This window comes from Sitophilus oryzae, unplaced genomic scaffold, assembly GCF_002938485.1.
Source record: "Sitophilus oryzae breed Bouriz unplaced genomic scaffold, Soryzae_2.0 scaffold_1532_pilon_pilon, whole genome shotgun sequence".
Lineage (NCBI taxonomy): Eukaryota > Metazoa > Arthropoda > Insecta > Coleoptera > Curculionidae > Sitophilus > Sitophilus oryzae.
Genome location: NW_022146206.1, coordinates 382,829 through 401,750, shown reverse-complemented (window position 1 = coordinate 401,750; position 18,922 = coordinate 382,829). Strand labels below are relative to the sequence as shown.

The window sequence follows — 18,922 nt, the reverse complement described above, 5'->3', positions numbered from 1 at the left end:
AAGAGTTAATTGACAATTGACAAATAGATTTGTCACTACTGTCACTAGTCACTATTATTATTTATTATCAACAATTTTATGAAAAAGTAAACAATGGAGAAAAACTTGGAAGATGTTATGGACGAAATGTAATTAATTATTTTTTAGTATATCTTCCAATTAGTCTTATTTTATCAATTTTGTAGTTTGGTTCATCCAGATGTATTTGGGTGCCTATTCGCGGATCAACGAGGATTGTGTATTGCAGGTAACAATCAGCAGCTTTAAAATTTTCAGTTCATGTTATAACTATTTTTCCTTTTATAAGCCAAAGGTAAAGCATCCAAAGACACTGCTGGATATATAACAGCTATAGCTCATCAGGCAGCAAAACTAGAACCTAATAGCAAAATGCCAGTCATAACTCTGGAAAGTGAGAACCAAATGTGTATTATTCAAAATACCGGATCTATTACTGGAGCTATTTATAAAAGAACATAGTAGAATGAAATCTATAAAAGTTTGTTAAATATTTATACCACTACACTAGGTATGTTGTTATGAATTTCTCATTCAATCTGTTTCTCTTTCATTTTTATAAACTGATAAATATTATGTTATGTGTGAGACATATCATCAGACCTGATTTTTCTCTGAACCTTCACCATAAAAAATAATTTATAATTGTAAAAAAAATATGTACTTTTATAGATAGACTTTATTAAGAATTAAATTATATATAGAAAATATTTTTTATCACAAATATACCTATAATAATATTCAGTCAGTTTTGATAGATAATTTTCTTTTGTATTTTGCATATCCTAATTTTAACAAAGTTTGATTGTCAATAGCCCATACAACCAATGTTCCTAATAATAGTAACATTCCTATTCCGATATGGCCAAGAACTGTATTAGGTAAGATACATTTCTAAAAAGTATATAAAATTTACTTATGTAATTTACTTTTCCATATTATTTTACTTACTTCTGACAATTTTGTGCCTATTCCTGAAATAACTAAAATTGCAATATATTTTTTATCAGGTATTAAGCCTTCAATAGGTTTGTATCCAGTTTTTAAGAATTTTTCATGGATAAAATATAAACTATGGATTATTCTTGCTGCCATGTTAATACAATTAGCAACTATAAATCCTACAGGTCCCAATATATTTGTTAAAATATATGATATCAACAAAAAACTGATTGAGAATACTACCATTACGTAGTTATACCTGGAAAAGTATTACCGCCAATTTTACACATTTTATAATCACACTAATACTGAATGTACCTATCTAACTGTATATTTGTCATGGTAGCAAATACATATGCCTCTGTTACACCATTAATTGCCAGAAGAACTATAGCAAAGCAGTGAAATTGCAGCAGAGTTGTAGGTAAATCACTTTCTATCAATTTTTTGCCACCATATAAATATAATAGAGTAGAACTATAGGACTGACCAAATGTTACAACTAACAGACCAATACTAGTAACTATTTTACACAACTGATTTAAAACATTAGTTGCTTCGGCTATTTTTTTCTAGAACATTAATATAATTGAGAAATTTATTAATATATTTCATATAATAAAAATACTTTATCCTGTTTATCTAAAGGTTCATCCCTTAATACCATTTGGGTGAAATAAAAATATGCTGATTCCTCTATAGGCCGAAATATAAATCTAAAAAAATTGATATTATAAAACTTAAAATAAAGAAAGATTATATTAATGTACCTTGCTGCTAGACTACCCAAATTATTTACAATGTCATAAACAGACTGTTGACTAAAAGTTAAAACAGGTGATATAGTCATCACATATCTTTCGCCTTCGGTTAGGACTTGTTTTATAACACACTGTTTCACAAAACTTACTGTCAAAACTAAAAGCTTTCTATTAATTGATTCATCCTAAAAAATATGATGGCATGATGAAATGAATATCATATAGTAACATTAATCTCCTTACCTCATTGAACATAAAACCAGGGAAAAAATTTAAGATACTTCTGAAAGGAAAATCACTCATATCAGCAAATAAAGTTCCATTGTGACTAGTTTTTTTATCATCTCCATCCAGTGCTTTTATTTCATTCAATTTTAGAATATACCAGGTAAAAAATCCATAATACAGTCCGCACAATATCACTGCAGAAAATATTTGGGCCAGAGAAAATGCAGTTATTGCATTATTCGGATAACTCAATACGAAATATACAAAAATGAATGTCCTACTTAAAATATAGATTGTTTCAAATACTATCTGAAAGTAATAAAATATATTCAGTGTAATAAATTATAGCATTCAAGTGTCCATACAAACCTTCAACTTAACAAAACAGTAGCTTTGAGCTACTAAAATAACACTTTGAGTACACTGCTCTATGATACATGAGATTGCAATAGCATAGCATCCAAGTTTATATTGTGCAATATAAACTTCATCAGTTGGGCTTAGTAGGTTTATCCAAACATATACTAAGACAGCACCTAACACTCCTGACAGAGGAACCCTATAAATGGTATAATATGTTAAAAATAGTATATTGTGTTATTTTATTCAGATACTGACGACAACCATATCATATTTATAACTTGTGCCCAATTATGTGATTTTGTATTTGTAAGACATGCTTTCAAAAGGGGTTCCTTTGAAAGAAATAATATAGTCGACTCGAGTAGAAGAAGTCTTACATTCATGATTCCCAGGACATCTTGTCCTACAGTTCTTATAATAAAAGCGTTTAAAACGAAAGTAATACATCTGAAGAGAATCTATTGAAGGAGCAAAACCAGGAGTTAGGAGTTAGCTAGGTAAAATTTACTAGTTGTATTATGTTTACCTGAAATATAATGCTAAAAGAGGCGTTTTGAACGCTACTGCTTAAAATATTTCGGGTCATTTTGCTGATTTTTTCAACCTCCAGTTGTATTGTAGAGCAAATGTGACATTTTTCTAAGGTACTTGAATAAAATTTTATCTCTGAGCTATCTCTGAGCTCAAAAAATAGGTTAGAAAATAAAACAAAGTTAGGTTAAAGATTTTTATTTATGTAATCAGAAATATTAATTTCCAGCTACTTAAAACTTTATGCTTAAAACTAGGCATACTAACTGCAATAACTGACTAATATTAAATCATAGTTTGTCTAACAATCATATGTAATTTGCAGTTTAAGCGTCTTTAATAAGAAATCCTAATTTCTCTAGTCCATAAATAGAATTGAAAAAGCATGTTCATTCTTTAAATAAAACGATTTTGCATTGAAAATAAAATGGCTTTGGAAATTGAGCAGCGTAGGAATAATTTATTATGGTCATCCTTTCTTGTAAGGTAAATATATTGCCAAAGAATTTTTTCCTAAATACGTTTTTAAGGGTGGCGGAGTAGCAGGACTATTTGTGGATGTAGTATTATTTCCCTTAGATACATTAAAAACTAGGCTACAAGCTGAACAGGGATTTAAAAATGCAGGAGGATTTAGAGGAATATATAAAGGCATTGGAGTTCAAGTAATTGGAAGTGCTCCACAAGGTAAGTAATTTCATAAATTTTATATTATTTGAAAAAGCAACTAGAAATTGTAATAACTGGAGGTAAAAATCTTCATTTATAGATAACACTTTTCAGAATCCTATTTTTTGTGCTTTAGAGATATTGTGACCTTTCTTGGCTTTCTTTGAACTTATAAACATTAAATCTCTTTAAATTTTAAAAAACTTTTAAACTCTAATTATGTTTGTAGGTATGCAACCAGTAATATACGAATTTTAAATTGTAGGTGGTAATTTTTGAAACGTTTCTTATTTTAGCCGCTTTCTTTTTTGTAACTTATGAATCTATTAAGTATTATTCAGAACAAGTGCTTCCTAAGGGTGCAATGCCACTTGCTTATATGTTCGGTGCGTCAGTGGCTGAAGTTGTAAGTAACAATGTTTATGTCGTTCATAACAAATTTTCTTACTGTATTTTTAGATGGCTTGTTTAGTAAGAGTTCCTATGGAGGTGGTAAAACAACGGAAACAAACATCTTTAGTTAATAAATCGTCATTGAGAATATTATTGTCAGCTTATAAGCATGAAGGATTTTTTAAGGTTTTTATTCTTCAAATTTTTATATTGAGATTTTCAATGAGATTTTAATATTGTGAGGCGTTATAAAACCAACAATACATTAATAATTTGTAGACTTTAAGTCTATGGTTTTAAACACAGCCTATTCATTAGGCAGCTAGTCGATTTTGCTACTTATAGAATGGTTTTTAGAGCACTAGTCTCAATCAGGGGGGTGACAGTGAAATAGGAAAATTGGAAACAGTCATTAGTGTCATTCCTGTCATTTGCCTCACGACAAGTATGGCCGCCTAGACAAGGACAGCATTGTTTTTGTCTAACTATTGTCTAACTTCACAGTTTAGAATTGACAGATTTCAGTTTCAGAGACAACTTCAGATTTGTTCTAGAACAAATTCGAAAATATTCGACGCCATTTTAATTCATTCCGTTTAGTTTCGTTTTGGAAGTTCAGTTTAATATTTCGGCTGAAATTTATAAATATAAAGGTAATAAAGTATATAAAATATGTATTACATGAAGAATCCTGGAGAAAATGACGTTTATGCAGTATGTATGTCCCATGTATATGAAAAATAGGTAGTAAATAAACACTGTTTTTACATTTTTTAGATGCAAGAAAATGGTGTTATAATCTCTTTGATCGGCGATTTTTTTGAAAATGGAAACAATTTACAGCAAGGTAAGATCATTTTTAACTATAGCCAACATTAGTTATCTCCAGTATGTGCGATTTATTGTCAATAATGCAATAAATCGGACTGATAATCTGATTATGTTATCCGACTAAAAGTCTCTTTTTGCATCTTTTTGATTTATAAGCCAGGTTCTTTGGGAATAATGGACGCTTTTTTAAACAGTATATTTATATTTTATACCTATTGATATTTTTACATTGTTAATTTTAGTATAAAAAAATTGTTTTTCTGTTTTCAGGTTTTTGTATAAGGCTCCCGTTTTCATATTCCTGTGTCCGTTTTCTGTCCTTGAAGTTTGCGAATGCGTGTGTTTATTTACAAATTACTGTAAGTCATCATCAACTTAACTAATTTACGTTAAAAGTGCATATAATTAACTAATTGGTATTGAAACAATACAATCATCTTATATTTGTTAAAATAATTTTCGACATGTAAGAACAGTGTGTGCTTTTAATTAGGTTGATTGGCCGTTTATAATACGTTCGAGTAGATTAAAAACATACATTGTGTTCTTACTTCTTACATGTTGAAAATTATTTTAAATCTATTATAACCAGATTAAAACAACCCCCCTTCCCCGCACCCGTCTGTTCCGATAGTATTTCTTCCTCCAACTACCAGAGGCGCCCTTGTATAATAAAATTGAAATGTATAATAAGTTGCCTATCTATTTAATATTATAAGTCTTTTATCTATGATTTAACACAGAGTTGACACTTCTTTCTAGTTAATTATTTTATGGTCTCAATTAGTTTATATAAACCAAGCTTCAATGGAACTCAGAATCGGGCATTTTACATAACATAAGATAAGCAAGTATCTAGGTAAATGCACAGAGTTCCAAGTAAATAACTATAATTGGACTGGCTGCACAGACTGGCTGCCTTATTACTTATTAATAGCCTGTTGTTTTAACAATTCGTTTTTATCTCATAGTTTATGTTACAATTTACGAAAAGTAAATTTTGTTATATCACTATAATTTCATTTTTATGCAGTAATGAAACAACTATACTCATAATTAACTAATTTCGAATATGGGTTATAACATAAAAAGTCTCTTTGTGTTACAGGGTGTCTATAGAGGCTTTGGCTCAACAATAGTCAGAGAAATACCTTTTTCAGTTATACAGTTCCCAATTCTTGAATACTGTAAAGCCACTTACAGAACTAAATTTAAAAACAATGTTCCTTTAGAGTCTTTTGAGGTTGCTGTTTGTGGATCTATTGCAGGTATAATAATAAATACTGTTTGGAAACAGATAGATAGGTATATAATAATTTATTGAATATTAGGAGGTATTTCTGCAGCAGTAACAACACCTTTAGATGTAGTTAAAACTAGGATAATGTTAGCTGACAGAAGAAAAGCGCAAGCTGGTTCGTTAACATTTATAAGAACATTTAAACGAATTTTCAAGAACGAAGGTGTTAAAGGGTAAGTGCCAGCCAATCTAAATGATGTAAACACTCTTAAGGTCTCCATAGTAAAGTGAAAATATCACAAATCACCTCTGGAAATCACAAATAAAATTTTTATGTGGGTATGCAACCACCAATACAAACATTTCCCACTTAAATACAGTCGGTCCCTTGGGTCAGGGAAAATTTCGACAGATGCTATACAAAAAATGACAGAAAATACAAATTTACCTAGGAATTTATGACAGACACAACTGTCCCTGTCATGAATCTTCTTGTTGAACTGACTATATCTCTGAGACACTTAACAGACCATTTTTATTTATATACAGACATAACAAAATATTACATAATATTGAATAATAAAACCCAAAATGGTATTATTAAATATTAAACAAACCTTGTTTATTTTTAGGTTATTTGCGGGGGTAGTACCAAGAACACTATGGATATTTTTAGGTGGTTATATATTTTTTGGTAGTTATGATTTTGCAAAGAACAACATTTGTGATTTTATAGAAGATGGATCTTGTGACAGATGATATTTATTCTACCCACTGAATTGTGTTTAGGATTTTTGTTCAATAGTAGTTTTGTTTTAAATACATTATTTTTTTACTGTATGTTATTTTATTTCAATGAATCCAAAATGAACATTTTTCAGCCTGTTTATGAATAACACCAAAATTAGAGAAATATAATTTGTTTACATTTTTTCAATGTTCAATTTTTTTCAAATTTTCATAAATTTCACTTTTAAATAAGGCAAATATAAAAAAATAGCGAAAGATAAATTAAATCTTTTTTAATGTTTAAATAATATACATATTTTTTTAACTGTATGTCTGAAATTAATCTTTATAAATACTAAAAGAAAATACAATTTTAAATATTATATACTTCATGAACTCACAAAACATACATACAATAGTGGTTTGGTATAGTAATTGTAGGATTTAGATATAACATCTGTATTTAGTATTTAGAATATACAATAAAAGGTCTATGTAATAAATATGAAATATAGTATGCCTTATGTGCTAAATTTTATAAAAATATAAAGTAGGTAACTCATAGCTACAACTTACTGGCTACATTATTATTTATAATACTATAAAAATAGTGTATGTTTTTTCAAAACAACAAATTTATATTAATAATATTCAACTCTGGTTATAAAATATAAAGCTATATATATTTACATTAAAAATAAATGGCTCACTCCTTATCACAATATCTTTGAACTTTTCGTTCAATACAGCATCAACTGACAACCCGACTTATTATGTTCTATTACCTCTAGTTTCAACAAGCCCACCGTTTCCTTCAACTGATTTACCATAGAACCTAATTCCACATTTTCAGTCTTAAGCATTTTCACTTTGTCTTCTAATTTTGATATCCTTTCCAGTTTACGTGATCTGCATTTTGATGCTGCTAGCCTAAGAAGTTATTTAAATATTAACATACAATATTATTTTAAAGTATACTTTATTACTTTACCTGTTTCTTTGTCGTTTTCGTTCAAGTTTCATTCTTTCCTGGTATTCCATATCAATAGGGGACATTGGTGGACTGTTGTTGATATTAGGTACAATTTGGGGTTCTTCTTTGATTTGTGGAATGAATGAATCATTGTAAATTGTGCTGGTGTTACTATCAGATCCATGTTGTGAGCCATTGTTGTGAAGATTACTTAATGCTTCAACAAAACCTCCAGCAAATCTTTCTTGTTCAGCTGTTACATTTTTTGGAAAAGGAAACGATGGTGTTGGAGTATTTGGTAGTGGATTGTCTAAAAAAAATAAATTGTTTAAATTGAAATATAGAATTTAAAAATAATAACACGTACCTAAAATCATGTTTTCTAACTCTGGAGTATCTACTTTCAGTTTCATCAGGTCAGGAGATGATAATACCTCACTGAGACCCCCTTCGCCTGTAGACAAAGGAAAAGCTAAATTCTTTTTAGCTTGATTAAAATCTAATGTCAGGCTCCTTTTCATTGTAGACACGTTCGGTTTGTTACTTTCGTTGAACTGGCTCATCTTAATTATTCTTATAAAGTTCTAATCCCAGCCAAGACCAAAGTTTGAAAAAGAGATACACAGGTAGAATCACAAGAACCAACAGAAAATAATATACACTATCAGATATTTCCATACAACCTAGAAATCGAAAAAAATACGAAGCGTAAAACAAAGAACAAGTGTTATTACATTGGTAAACGTAATAATTTGACCTCGTCACAATAACATCCACAAAAATATTTTATTTTAAGCCTACACCTACCTTAGAATCGTATAGAAACAAACGATGAAGTAACAACTGTAGCGTGCTTCCTGTTCTCTTTCTGAATCACCTATCGTAAAAATCGTAGTAAGGAATTGTTTTTAATGAAAGATTTCTGAAGAAACTTACTTTTAATCAAGAAAATGAAAGCTTTCTGGGAAATCTAAAAATGGCGATGACGTTTTCCTTTTGGAGGTTAGATATGACTCATAAAAGAATCCATGTTCGTTCGTTATAATTGCCCGTTTGTTTATTTTTTTAGTGTATTGCTGGTTATCAATACTAAGGGGTCACTTTAATTAATTACCATTGGCGTGACAGAAAAAAAAATCTATAATTCTATTATAATTATTAATTAAATAATAATCTCAGTAATAACATAATAGTAGACCGAACTTTCCTATAGAATAGCTTCTCAACGTCAAGTACATTTATCATAATAAACATCAAATACCCACGGTACTATTTTTAAAATTCAAATTTTAAAATATTCAAACCGCTAATCGTTTTCTTCTTAATATTATACAATCAACCTACCAGATAAAAGTACTGTTAAATGAATGAGAATTAAATAGATTGTAAAAATTATTTTACGCACAATAGCCTTTCTCAGTTCATAAGCGATATAGTTTAATTATAAAATCAATGATAATCATTTTTGTAAGTATATCAAATTACTCTCGAATACTTGCAATGTAAAATTAATTTTTCTGCAAGAATCCAAGGCTAGAATGCATATAATTTAATGTTAATTAGTCAGTGACACACCTTTACTTAACTTAAACCACCGCGGTTTGCTCTAAATTGCGTTTTAGTATCGACTAATCTTTAATAAAGAACACAAGGTGTAAAGTTCTTAGAATATAATTAAAAATGAAACTACTGGTAAGTATAAGAAAACATAATTTTGTTTAAAAATATCTAAAGAAACAAAGTGCGCTCAAACCCATATAATTTATGAGAAAATTGCACATTTTTTAATTAATAGTGCCATATTAGTTACAAAAAGTTACTTTGTATTGTCACGTTAAAACTACATAAATCTGCACATTCCTTTTATTAGTCCTTTTATTACTTTAATATAAATTCATATTTAGAAAAGAACTGGATATACAAAGAGGGTATCAAAAAAATAGTGTAACTTTGGCAGGTGATTCCACAGATAAAAATAAAACAAAAAGTTCCTAAAATGTTGCCCTAAAATGCTTCCCGAAGAAGTTCTTCTTCTTAAGGTGCCGTGCAGATTCCTGCGTAGGCGTTCATCTTTTTCTTCCTCATCAGATGGTTCTGTTAACTGCCGCGACTTGGAGTGCTTGGAAGTCCTGTATGCCTGTCCAATGACGAATATTTCTCAGCCAGGATAGCTTCCTTCGTCCTATCGCCCTTCTGCCCCCCTCTATTTTACCCTGGAGAATCAGACGCTGAAAGTGATAGCGTTCTCCACGTAGTATGTGTCCCAAATAGGATATTTTCCTCTTCTTGATGATTTCGAAGAGTTCACGTTGTTCCAGACCAGCTCTTCTGAGAATGTCTTCATTCCTAACACGGTCGACCCAGGGCACTCTTAGCATTCGTCGTAGGGTCCACATTTCGAAGGCTTCAATTCGGTTTATTGTTGCTACCTTCAGTGTCCATGCTTCCACACCATATAACAAAACGGGCCAGACATAGCACTTCACCATTCTGTATCTAAGGCCGAAGTTCGAATTCCTATCTGTGAGAAATCTTCGCAGTCTCAGAAAAGTAGATCTTGCTTGTTCGATCCTGCATTTGATCTCCTGGTCCGGATCCCACGTTTCGTTAACCATGCATCCCAAATATTTAAATTGTGTGACCTGCTTGATGACCTCCCCATTTAAGTAAATTCTGGTGTTCGGAATATTGTTTCTGCTAACAGCCATAAATTTAGTTTTTGTAGTATTTATGTTTAAACCCAGTCTTTGACTTTCACTGTTAACCTTATTTAGAAGGATTTAGAGATCATTTGCATTGTCTGCCAATATCACTGTGTCATCCGCATATCGGATATTATTAATTGGAATACCATTTATTTTCAAACCGATGGGACTATCGGAGATTGACTCAGTGAATGCTCTTTCCACATATAAATTGAACAACATTGGAGATAGAATACACCCTTGCCTTACCCCCTTTTTATTTCAAAATCTTCTGTTACTCCCACGCTATGTATACGAATTTCAGCTTTTTGGTTCCAATACAAATTACTGATGAGCCTTATATCTTTTCCATCAAGTCCCAAGTCTCTGAGGTATGATATAAGGAGGTTATGTTTAACGTTATCGAACGCCTTTTCATAGTCTATAAAGCACATGAAGACATCTTTTCTCTGATCTTGGCAATTCTGTACTAAAGTTTGAAGACTGAATATGGCTTCTCTAGTACCAAAGCCGTTCTTAAATCCAAAAAAGCCGTTCTTAAATCCGAAGAAGTTACAGCCCTCGAAAGGTTATAAAAATAATATATTTTTTTTATTTTTAAGAACATTGGCAAACCGTTCTTACTGAAATTTGGTACTCGTACACACATTTTAATTCCACAGCGAATGGCGATTGTGAAAAATTCACAATCAGACCTGGAAGGGTATACTTTCCATTAGGGTAGAGACTACTAATGATGGTACTTCTTTTGTTCTTATAGATACAGTAATTTAAACAAATGATATAAAAAGCTAGAACTTTTTTACGTAAAAATATTTGCGTTTAAAGATTACGATACATCGATTTTAGCAAAAACAGTTTAGCAATGTTCTTAAAAATAAACAAAATATATTATTTTCATTTAATCTTTCGAGGGCTGTAACTAGGGTTCGTAAAAGTACATGTTACTCTTAAAAACTATAATGTAATGTAGTTTACATGAAGTTAATCGACGTAGATAATGTAGTTTATGTAACTTTCAAATGTCAAAGATTTGAGGCAGGTTTGGGGTTCGGTAATAACAAGTTAAAGATGAGTTGAAGCTTTTATTTAGAAAAGATAAGGAATTTGGCTTTAAATATAGTATTGGCGTCAAAAAATATTATTTACACCCCTCATACGGAGGAAATGAAAAATATACTTTCTAAAAAGTTTTGAAAAAATTACTGACTTATAGGTGATTAAAATCTTATGATATTTTATATTTGTAATTTGGTTATTTTTTATTACATATTTTTTTTATTATATGAGATGAGTTTTGTATTTTATATCTAATAATTTTAATATACTGTCACAATATTGTGTAATTCATTATACAGTATGGGTCAGAAATATGTGCAAGTATTTTAACTGGTAGTATAATTCAGCCCCAGAAACACGCCTATGAGGTTTTTTTCACAAAAAAAAAATTAAAATTCGAAATTTTTTGAAAAAAATTTTGGAAATATTTTTAGTTTTTAGTTAAAAATCATAATTTCTTGATAATATGACAACATAGGTAGTAGATTCAATTTAGAAGAAAGAAAATCCAGAAAAGATCCAGCGGTTCTCAAAATTTTAGTAAAAAGTAAATAAATAACTCCGTTATTTTGGACATATTTGAAAACGATAAGGAGAAAATATGTTTCTTTTATCGAGATCTACTACCCCTTAAAATACTTGCAGTTATTTCTGGGACACCCTGTATATTCGTTTTTTTTATCTGAATTCATAATGCTTTAATTAAAGAAATAATTTATACCTTACATGTTTCATTAAAATGAACATTTTTATTTATAGGATTGTTTTTCTATCGTAATAACAATATATGTAATTTATTAAAGTAATTTTCATGTAGTTAATGAACAAGAAAAGATAGTTTTTGCAGAAAAAACTACAGGTAGTTAATCAAATAAATTGCGTCATCGTCTTAATTAACTATTTCCGAACCCTGGGCTGTAACCTTGTATATAAACAAGGGCTGTAACTTCTTCGCAAAGCATTTTAGGGCATATGCTCAAAGGAACTGTTTATTTTATTTTTATCTGTAGAATCACCCGTCGAAGTTAGATATACTATTTTTTGTCACCCTGTATTGCGTTGCTATTACTCAAAGAATATACCAAGAAAAAGAAAGTGACTTACTAAAACATGGTTCTATGTTAGTGGTACCATTTATTGTAATGTAAGGGTCTCAATTAAATACGCTCATTGATATAATTTCACCTGAAACTATCATTTTAAATATGAAAACCATCTTAAGAGTTTTATTTTTTAGACAATATTAACAAATCTAATGCAAAGCTTTACTATGCGTTGTGTAAAAAGTAAAATTTATTAGTAAAATTTTAAACATACAAAAAATAGAATTCAAATATCTAAATATCGTTTATTATAATAAAACAAGACTAACGTAATACCCCAAAGTTTTTTAAATGGATTAAATATAAATACTAATAAATAGGTACTTAATTGATGAAAAAAAAATACTTACATTATATTTTAGGGCAACAAACAAAAATAATTGTCTAATTAAAGCACATATAATAAAAATAAAAGTATTTACTTCTACATATAGATCCTGTAATAAATTTCAATTTATATTTTGATACAGGTAATTTTCCCTCTTATGGTTTCCATAGCGTCAGGAATTGCTATAGACGGAGGTGCTACCTTGGTAGGTCCGGATGAACCAGGAACTCTAATTAAAGGACCTTCATCCAAAGCAACAGTGAAAGGACCATCAGGAAAACTTATAATTGCAGGAGGTGACACAGGAGCTGTGTCTTCTGGCCCCAAAGCTGGAGGAGTTGTCAGTGCTGCTGGTCCAACTCCTGGTAATTATTTTTATTTATACAGGGTGACCTAATAACGTTCCAAAAGGAATAAGCTTCAAATAAGGTTTTCTATTTGAGAATTTTCAATCCACAAACTTTCGAATACTTTGATCAATCCTTATTTTTTAATTTAATTTAGTCTTTTTCGCTGTATACTATGAGATTACCATAGATATGAAATACCATAGAAACGCCTTGTGTATCTAAAAAATATGTGCGCTACCATTGCCCGTATATTTTGTAGAAAAGATTGGACTCAAAGTTCTTAAGCCTTTTTGGAACACTGATAAATGTTAATATCCTGTTAATCCTTTTTTATTTTTGCAGGTGTAATCGCGCAAGCTATACCCGTAGCAAGGGTGGAACCCGTAGCAAGTCCAATTTTAGAACCTGTACCTGTGATAGCAGCCCCTGCATTGCCTTTAAAATTAGTGCCGCAACAACCCATTGAATATATTGAAACCTACGAAGAACCAAAATATGTAGCTCCATATCCGATACCTATAGAATATTACAAGAAACCGTATTATTAATATTTTTTTTTCTTCCTAAATTAATATGCCATATTATGACCACTGATAATTATTTAAATACGGTTTATGTATATAAATAGTAATAATTAACAATTAATTTTATATCTTTTTTTTTTGTTAAGAGATACTTAATAAAAGTGCATGCCTATACTTTTATGTAATGATTATGTAATTAATAATACCGGTGTATAATATATAAAACGGTAAATACAAAAACCTTCTATTTTCAACCCACTAGTTCCTTCAAATCTTTATCTCAAGGGCAGTGCAATATAGTTCGGTTTCATAAGTCTATGCCGAGGTGGTATTGTTAACTTTGCGGTCATATAGTTCTTAGGTGATTTCCTTGCAGATCGCTCTGTATAAAACATTGCATTAAAATTTGTGTTTTAAATAGTTACCTATATACCTTACATTTGCAAAAAATACTTAGAAACTTTGAGACATTTTATGAGATAAATCATAATAAATAAATATATTTTTTGTTTCGTTTCTTTGACCTGTATACTATATATTTTTTGTTTTCACTCTTGGCTTTAGGTCGTTGGGGTTGCAAAGATGTTTCTAGATTTTGTTCATTATTTTTTTATTTTATGACGACGTTTCGACAGTATATGTCTTTTTCAAGCCTCTTAAACGTAGATTCTTACAGAGTTAAAATTTGTTAAAACTGGACAACACAATAACACATATTAACTATTGTTTTAGTTGTTTTTGGACATTACACTTTACTATAGAGCACGTACATATTTCCTTGCAGATCGCTCTGTATAAAACACATTTATCATTTCAATACCCGATGTCTACTGTTTTTAGTGCGTTAGAGGATCGACAGATATATTTTGCTTAGATTTTTTAGGTCTTTTTTATCATTTACCGCGTTTTTGTTTTTTTGTATTTCCACCATTTCATAAAATTCTCTCTTTTTTTGGTGATTTTCTGTGTTTAAGAATTTTTGGAGTCCATCTTTGAATATTTTGTTTATTAGTTTTTGTGGATGGTTATTTTCTTTTAATGCATTTTTTGCTTTTTTTATTGAAGCATCTCTATATTCTGGGTCGGATAGACGAATTGATCTGTCCGCCAAGTCAATTATCACCGATCTTTTTTGGTTAGCTGGATGGTTAGATAAAAAATTGAGATATCTTGAGGACCAAGATTTCTTTGTATACCATTCGGTTTTTATGGTTTGATTGGTATGATGTAAAGTAATATCTAAGAAGTTAATTTTTTTATCGTTTTCTATTTCTGACGTAAATTGAATATGTTTATTATAGGCATTACAATTTACATTAAATTTTTCTTCGACATTAAATTTTTCTACAATAATATCTGTCGATCCTCTAACGCACTAAAAACAGTAGACATCGGGTATTGAAATGATAAATGTGTTTTATACAGAGCGATCTGCAAGGAAATATGTACGTGCTCTATAGTAAAGTGTAATGTCCAAAAACAACTAAAACAATAGTTAATATGTGTTATTGTGTTCTCCAGTTTTAACAAATTTTAACTCTGTAAGAATCTACGTTCAAGGTAAGACCTTTTAGTTTGACATTTTATCTTATTGATTTTAACTGACTGTTTTTGTGTACTTAAAGAGGCTTGAAAAAGACATATACTGTCGAAACGAGCTAATCTGCTGCCAGGGTCTTTAATGAAAATAACCATGTTAAAGGGCGATGATCTGTTATTAAAGTAAATTTACGACCAAAAAGATATGGACGAAAATGTTTAACTGCCCATACGATTGCCAAAAGTTCACGCTCTATAGTGGAATATTTTGTTTCCAGCGCCGCAAAGGGTTCTAGAAGCAAAAAGCAATAGGTAAATCTTTTCCCTATGTGTCCTTGTGAAAGAACGGCTCCTATAGCAAAAAGCACTAGCATCTGTTGTTAATAGGAAAGGTTCTTCAAAATTTGGATATATCAGAATAGGATTTGAAGTCAAAGAATTCTTTAATACTTCAAAAGAATCTAAACAATCCTGATTAAAAATAAATGGAACATCTTTTTGCAAAAGTCTTGTTAAAGGCTTTGATAATTTTGCAAAGTTTGAGATAAATCGACGGTAATATCCTTAGGCTAAGCCTAAGAAAGATTTTATTTCTTTCGGATTTTTGGGTTGTGGAAAATTTTGAATACATGAAACTTTTTCTGGATTGGGTTTAACACCTTCTGGAGTTATTAAATGTCCTAAGTATGCAACTTCTTTTTTAAGAAATTCACATTTATCTGGTTGTATTTTAAGATTTGCCTTTTGTAATCTTTGAAAAACTTCTTTAAGTCTGGAAATGTGTTCATGAATAGTTGGAGAATAAATTATATTATATATAATATAATATATATATAAATATATATATATATATATATATATATATATATATATATATATATATATATATATATATATATATATATATATATATATATATATATATATATATATATATATATATATATATATACTATATATATATATATATATATATAATAATAATACATTTTTTACAATATTTTATTCTTTAATTTAAGCTGAACCTTGAGACGTGGCATTTTATTTTGGTTGGAAAATTGATACGTAGTGTAATCCTCGTTCGAAATGTACAAGTATATTTATTTTCGTGATATTTAACAAAACGTTCATAGTAATCACCACGAAAATTTACTTTATTTGCATAATAAAGTCTATTATATACACATATATATATATATATATATATATATATATATATATATATATATATATATATATATATATATATATAGTCTGTCCGCAACGAGTCAAGGAAGATTTCGACAGACGTCCAGAAAATTATAAAAAATACCAATTACCTGTGAATTTAAAGGTATTTTAATATAATTACTGACAGATTATACCGTATCGTCGAATAAAAACGGCGTCACCGATGGCTATGAAATAAAGATCGCTGTCATTTTATACGTTAATTTATATGGGAAATTTCATCGATCGTCATTTCCCAGCCAGCTCGACGCCGTTTTTTTTTCGATCATACGGTAACAGGGTGTCCCCCAGGCTGAGCGTGCATCAGAAGTTTCTAGAGAACCACAATATCTAGATCGGTGATTTTTTGCACATCATTGTTTCACAACGAGATCTATCGATTAAAAATATTTTCAATATGGCGGCACTTCCGGAAATACCGGAAGCTGACAGCAACTTACTTATTTTAAATGGGTGGCCCCATTTTTTATTGCATATTTAAATTCTCCGTAAAATTTTATGAATTTTGATATTAAACACTCTATATCTAACATTAACCGTTTTTGAGAAAAAAATATTTAAAATTTTTGGATGAAAAAAATTGCTTGTCAAAAATATGTGTATAGCCTACACGTCAAAATTAGTGGTTACCACAGCCACTGTGCCATAAAGATAAGACATGTAGTTATCTATTTCAAAAATTAAATTGTTCGAATGTCATATAGTAATGACCTTAGCTGTCATGGAATTTAGCGATTAAAAAATTATCATAAACCATTTTTTTTCAAATGGAAACCCGCTTTTTTTATTTCACTAGTGAAAAGGTTTTCCAATTCGTTACTTTTTGAATATACATGTTCCTATACCTAAAATAAATCTTAAATAACTTAAAAACGATTTATTTTTGGGTATAAGGCTATCTTATATTCAAAAAACAGATGAAACCTTTTCACTAGTGAAATAAAAAAAGCGGGTTTCCATTTGAAAAAAAAATGGTTTATGATAATTTTTTAATCGCTCAATTCCATGACAGCTAACGTCATTACTATCAGTTACTATATGACATTCGAACAATTTAATTTTTGAAATAGATAGCCACATGTCTTCGCTTTATGACACAGTGGCTGTAGTAACCACTAGTTTTGACGTTTAGGCTACATATATATTTTTGACAGGCAATTTTTTTTGTCCAAAAATTTTAAATATTTTTTTTCTCAAAAACGGTTAATGTTAGGTATAGAGTGTTTAATATCAAAAATTCATAAAATTTTACAGAGAATTTAAGAATGTAATAAAAAATGGGGTACCCATTTAAAATAAGAAAGTTGTTATCAACTTTCGGTACGTCCGGAAGTGCCGCCATATTGAAAATATTTTTAATCGATAGATCTCATTGTAAAACAATGATGTGCTAAAAATCTCCGATCTAGATATTGTAGTTCTCTAGAAACTTCTAATGCACGCTCAGCCTGGGACACCCTGTATATGCCTGTTTAAAAAATATATTTTCATTAAAAAAAAAAATAAAGTCTAAACATGCGGAAAATTTCGTCGAAAAACGACCATAGGTGTTTATTTAAGTCATAAGCACAGTCATAAAAGTGTCATAATCATTGAGTAATCCTTAGTTTGACTGGTAGAACTATTGTCATCAATGTTATTATGCCCACTATGTCGTTATTTGATATTTTTACTGTTTTAAAGAAACTGTTTTAAAAATTTTAAATATAATCAATACTAAAAATTAATAGAAATTTAAACTAGAGTTGAGCGGGCAAGGTATAGCGAACGAACTCTTCGACGTCACCATTTACAAGGTTGTCAAGCTTTGTTTTCCGCCACACTACCAACACTACCTTTGTATTTTTCTTTCATATTTTCGCTGTGTATTTTCCTATTCATGATCAAGAAAAAAACGGAGTCAGCGATGGCTTTGAATCGAAGATCCTCATTTTATATGTAAAATTATATGGGGAATGTTATTGATCCGGATTGTTATTTCCCAGCCAACTGGGTACCATTTTTTTTTTCAATCATTGGGTTTCGTTATGTTTCATACATGTATAGTTCACTATACTGTCACAGATTCAGCTATGATACTATACTATTGTTATTGACAATTTAACTCTGACCTATCTAACAAAACACGTAGTTTCTCACATTTAAATTTATTGGATAGAATTAATTACAAAGAATAGTTATTTATCTTAAAAATTACATTTGCAATATGAAAAAAAAACAGTTTTTCAAACTAAGCGCTAAAAACATTTTTTCTATTTTTAAAAAATACATTTGTGATCCAATATATTCAATTATTTTAGATCAACACATACCTATAGTGAAATTAACTATTAAAATTATAATACTTCTTATTAGGAACAATATAAAAAGAATAATTCGCGATTTTTTCTTTAATCAATATCCTAA

General features: G+C 29.6%; 5 protein-coding genes across 6 annotated transcripts; 3 read left to right on the top strand and 2 right to left on the bottom strand.

Annotated features, from left to right (window-relative positions):
- Positions 1-13: 13 nt before the first annotated feature.
- LOC115878814 lies at positions 14-758 on the top strand. Its single transcript, XM_030895416.1, has 3 exons — positions 14-128; positions 186-247; positions 308-758. The coding sequence occupies exons 1-3, from the start codon at positions 94-96 to the stop codon at positions 478-480; spliced, it is 270 nt and encodes an 89-aa protein (XP_030751276.1). The 5' UTR covers positions 14-93; the 3' UTR covers positions 481-758.
- LOC115878809 (protein RFT1 homolog) lies at positions 682-2,999 on the bottom strand. The gene is made up of 9 exons (XM_030895412.1): positions 2,839-2,999; positions 2,568-2,770; positions 2,319-2,508; positions 1,965-2,258; positions 1,731-1,906; positions 1,589-1,676; positions 1,279-1,532; positions 970-1,219; positions 682-912 (listed from the first exon to the last, which is right to left on the bottom strand). The coding sequence occupies exons 1-9, from the start codon at positions 2,896-2,898 to the stop codon at positions 760-762; spliced, it is 1,668 nt and encodes a 555-aa protein (XP_030751272.1). The 5' UTR covers positions 2,899-2,999; the 3' UTR covers positions 682-759.
- Positions 3,000-3,015: 16 nt separating this feature from the next.
- LOC115878811 (S-adenosylmethionine mitochondrial carrier protein homolog) lies at positions 3,016-6,812 on the top strand. The gene is made up of 7 exons (XM_030895414.1): positions 3,016-3,324; positions 3,374-3,530; positions 3,809-3,918; positions 3,972-4,091; positions 5,845-6,004; positions 6,068-6,209; positions 6,609-6,812. Exons 1-7 carry the CDS (start codon positions 3,271-3,273, stop codon positions 6,733-6,735), a joined length of 870 nt encoding a protein of 289 aa, XP_030751274.1. The 5' UTR covers positions 3,016-3,270; the 3' UTR covers positions 6,736-6,812.
- Positions 6,813-6,983: 171 nt separating this feature from the next.
- Positions 6,984-8,712, bottom strand: LOC115878834 (transcription factor jun-D). 2 transcript variants are annotated; one of them, XM_030895447.1, is made up of 5 exons: positions 8,615-8,712; positions 8,486-8,555; positions 8,046-8,361; positions 7,697-7,988; positions 6,984-7,635 (listed from the first exon to the last, which is right to left on the bottom strand). In XM_030895447.1, the coding sequence occupies exons 3-5, from the start codon at positions 8,239-8,241 to the stop codon at positions 7,446-7,448; spliced, it is 678 nt and encodes a 225-aa protein (XP_030751307.1). In that variant the 5' UTR covers positions 8,242-8,361; positions 8,486-8,555; positions 8,615-8,712; the 3' UTR covers positions 6,984-7,445. The 2 variants fall into 2 exon arrangements, with proteins under 2 accessions (XP_030751307.1, XP_030751306.1); XM_030895446.1 differs by having other exon boundaries at positions 8,486-8,679.
- A 428-nt stretch (positions 8,713-9,140) lies between these two features.
- On the top strand, positions 9,141-14,001 carry LOC115878835. The gene is made up of 3 exons (XM_030895448.1): positions 9,141-9,370; positions 13,016-13,238; positions 13,566-14,001. The coding sequence occupies exons 1-3, from the start codon at positions 9,359-9,361 to the stop codon at positions 13,769-13,771; spliced, it is 441 nt and encodes a 146-aa protein (XP_030751308.1). The 5' UTR covers positions 9,141-9,358; the 3' UTR covers positions 13,772-14,001.
- Positions 14,002-18,922: the final 4,921 nt, after the last annotated feature.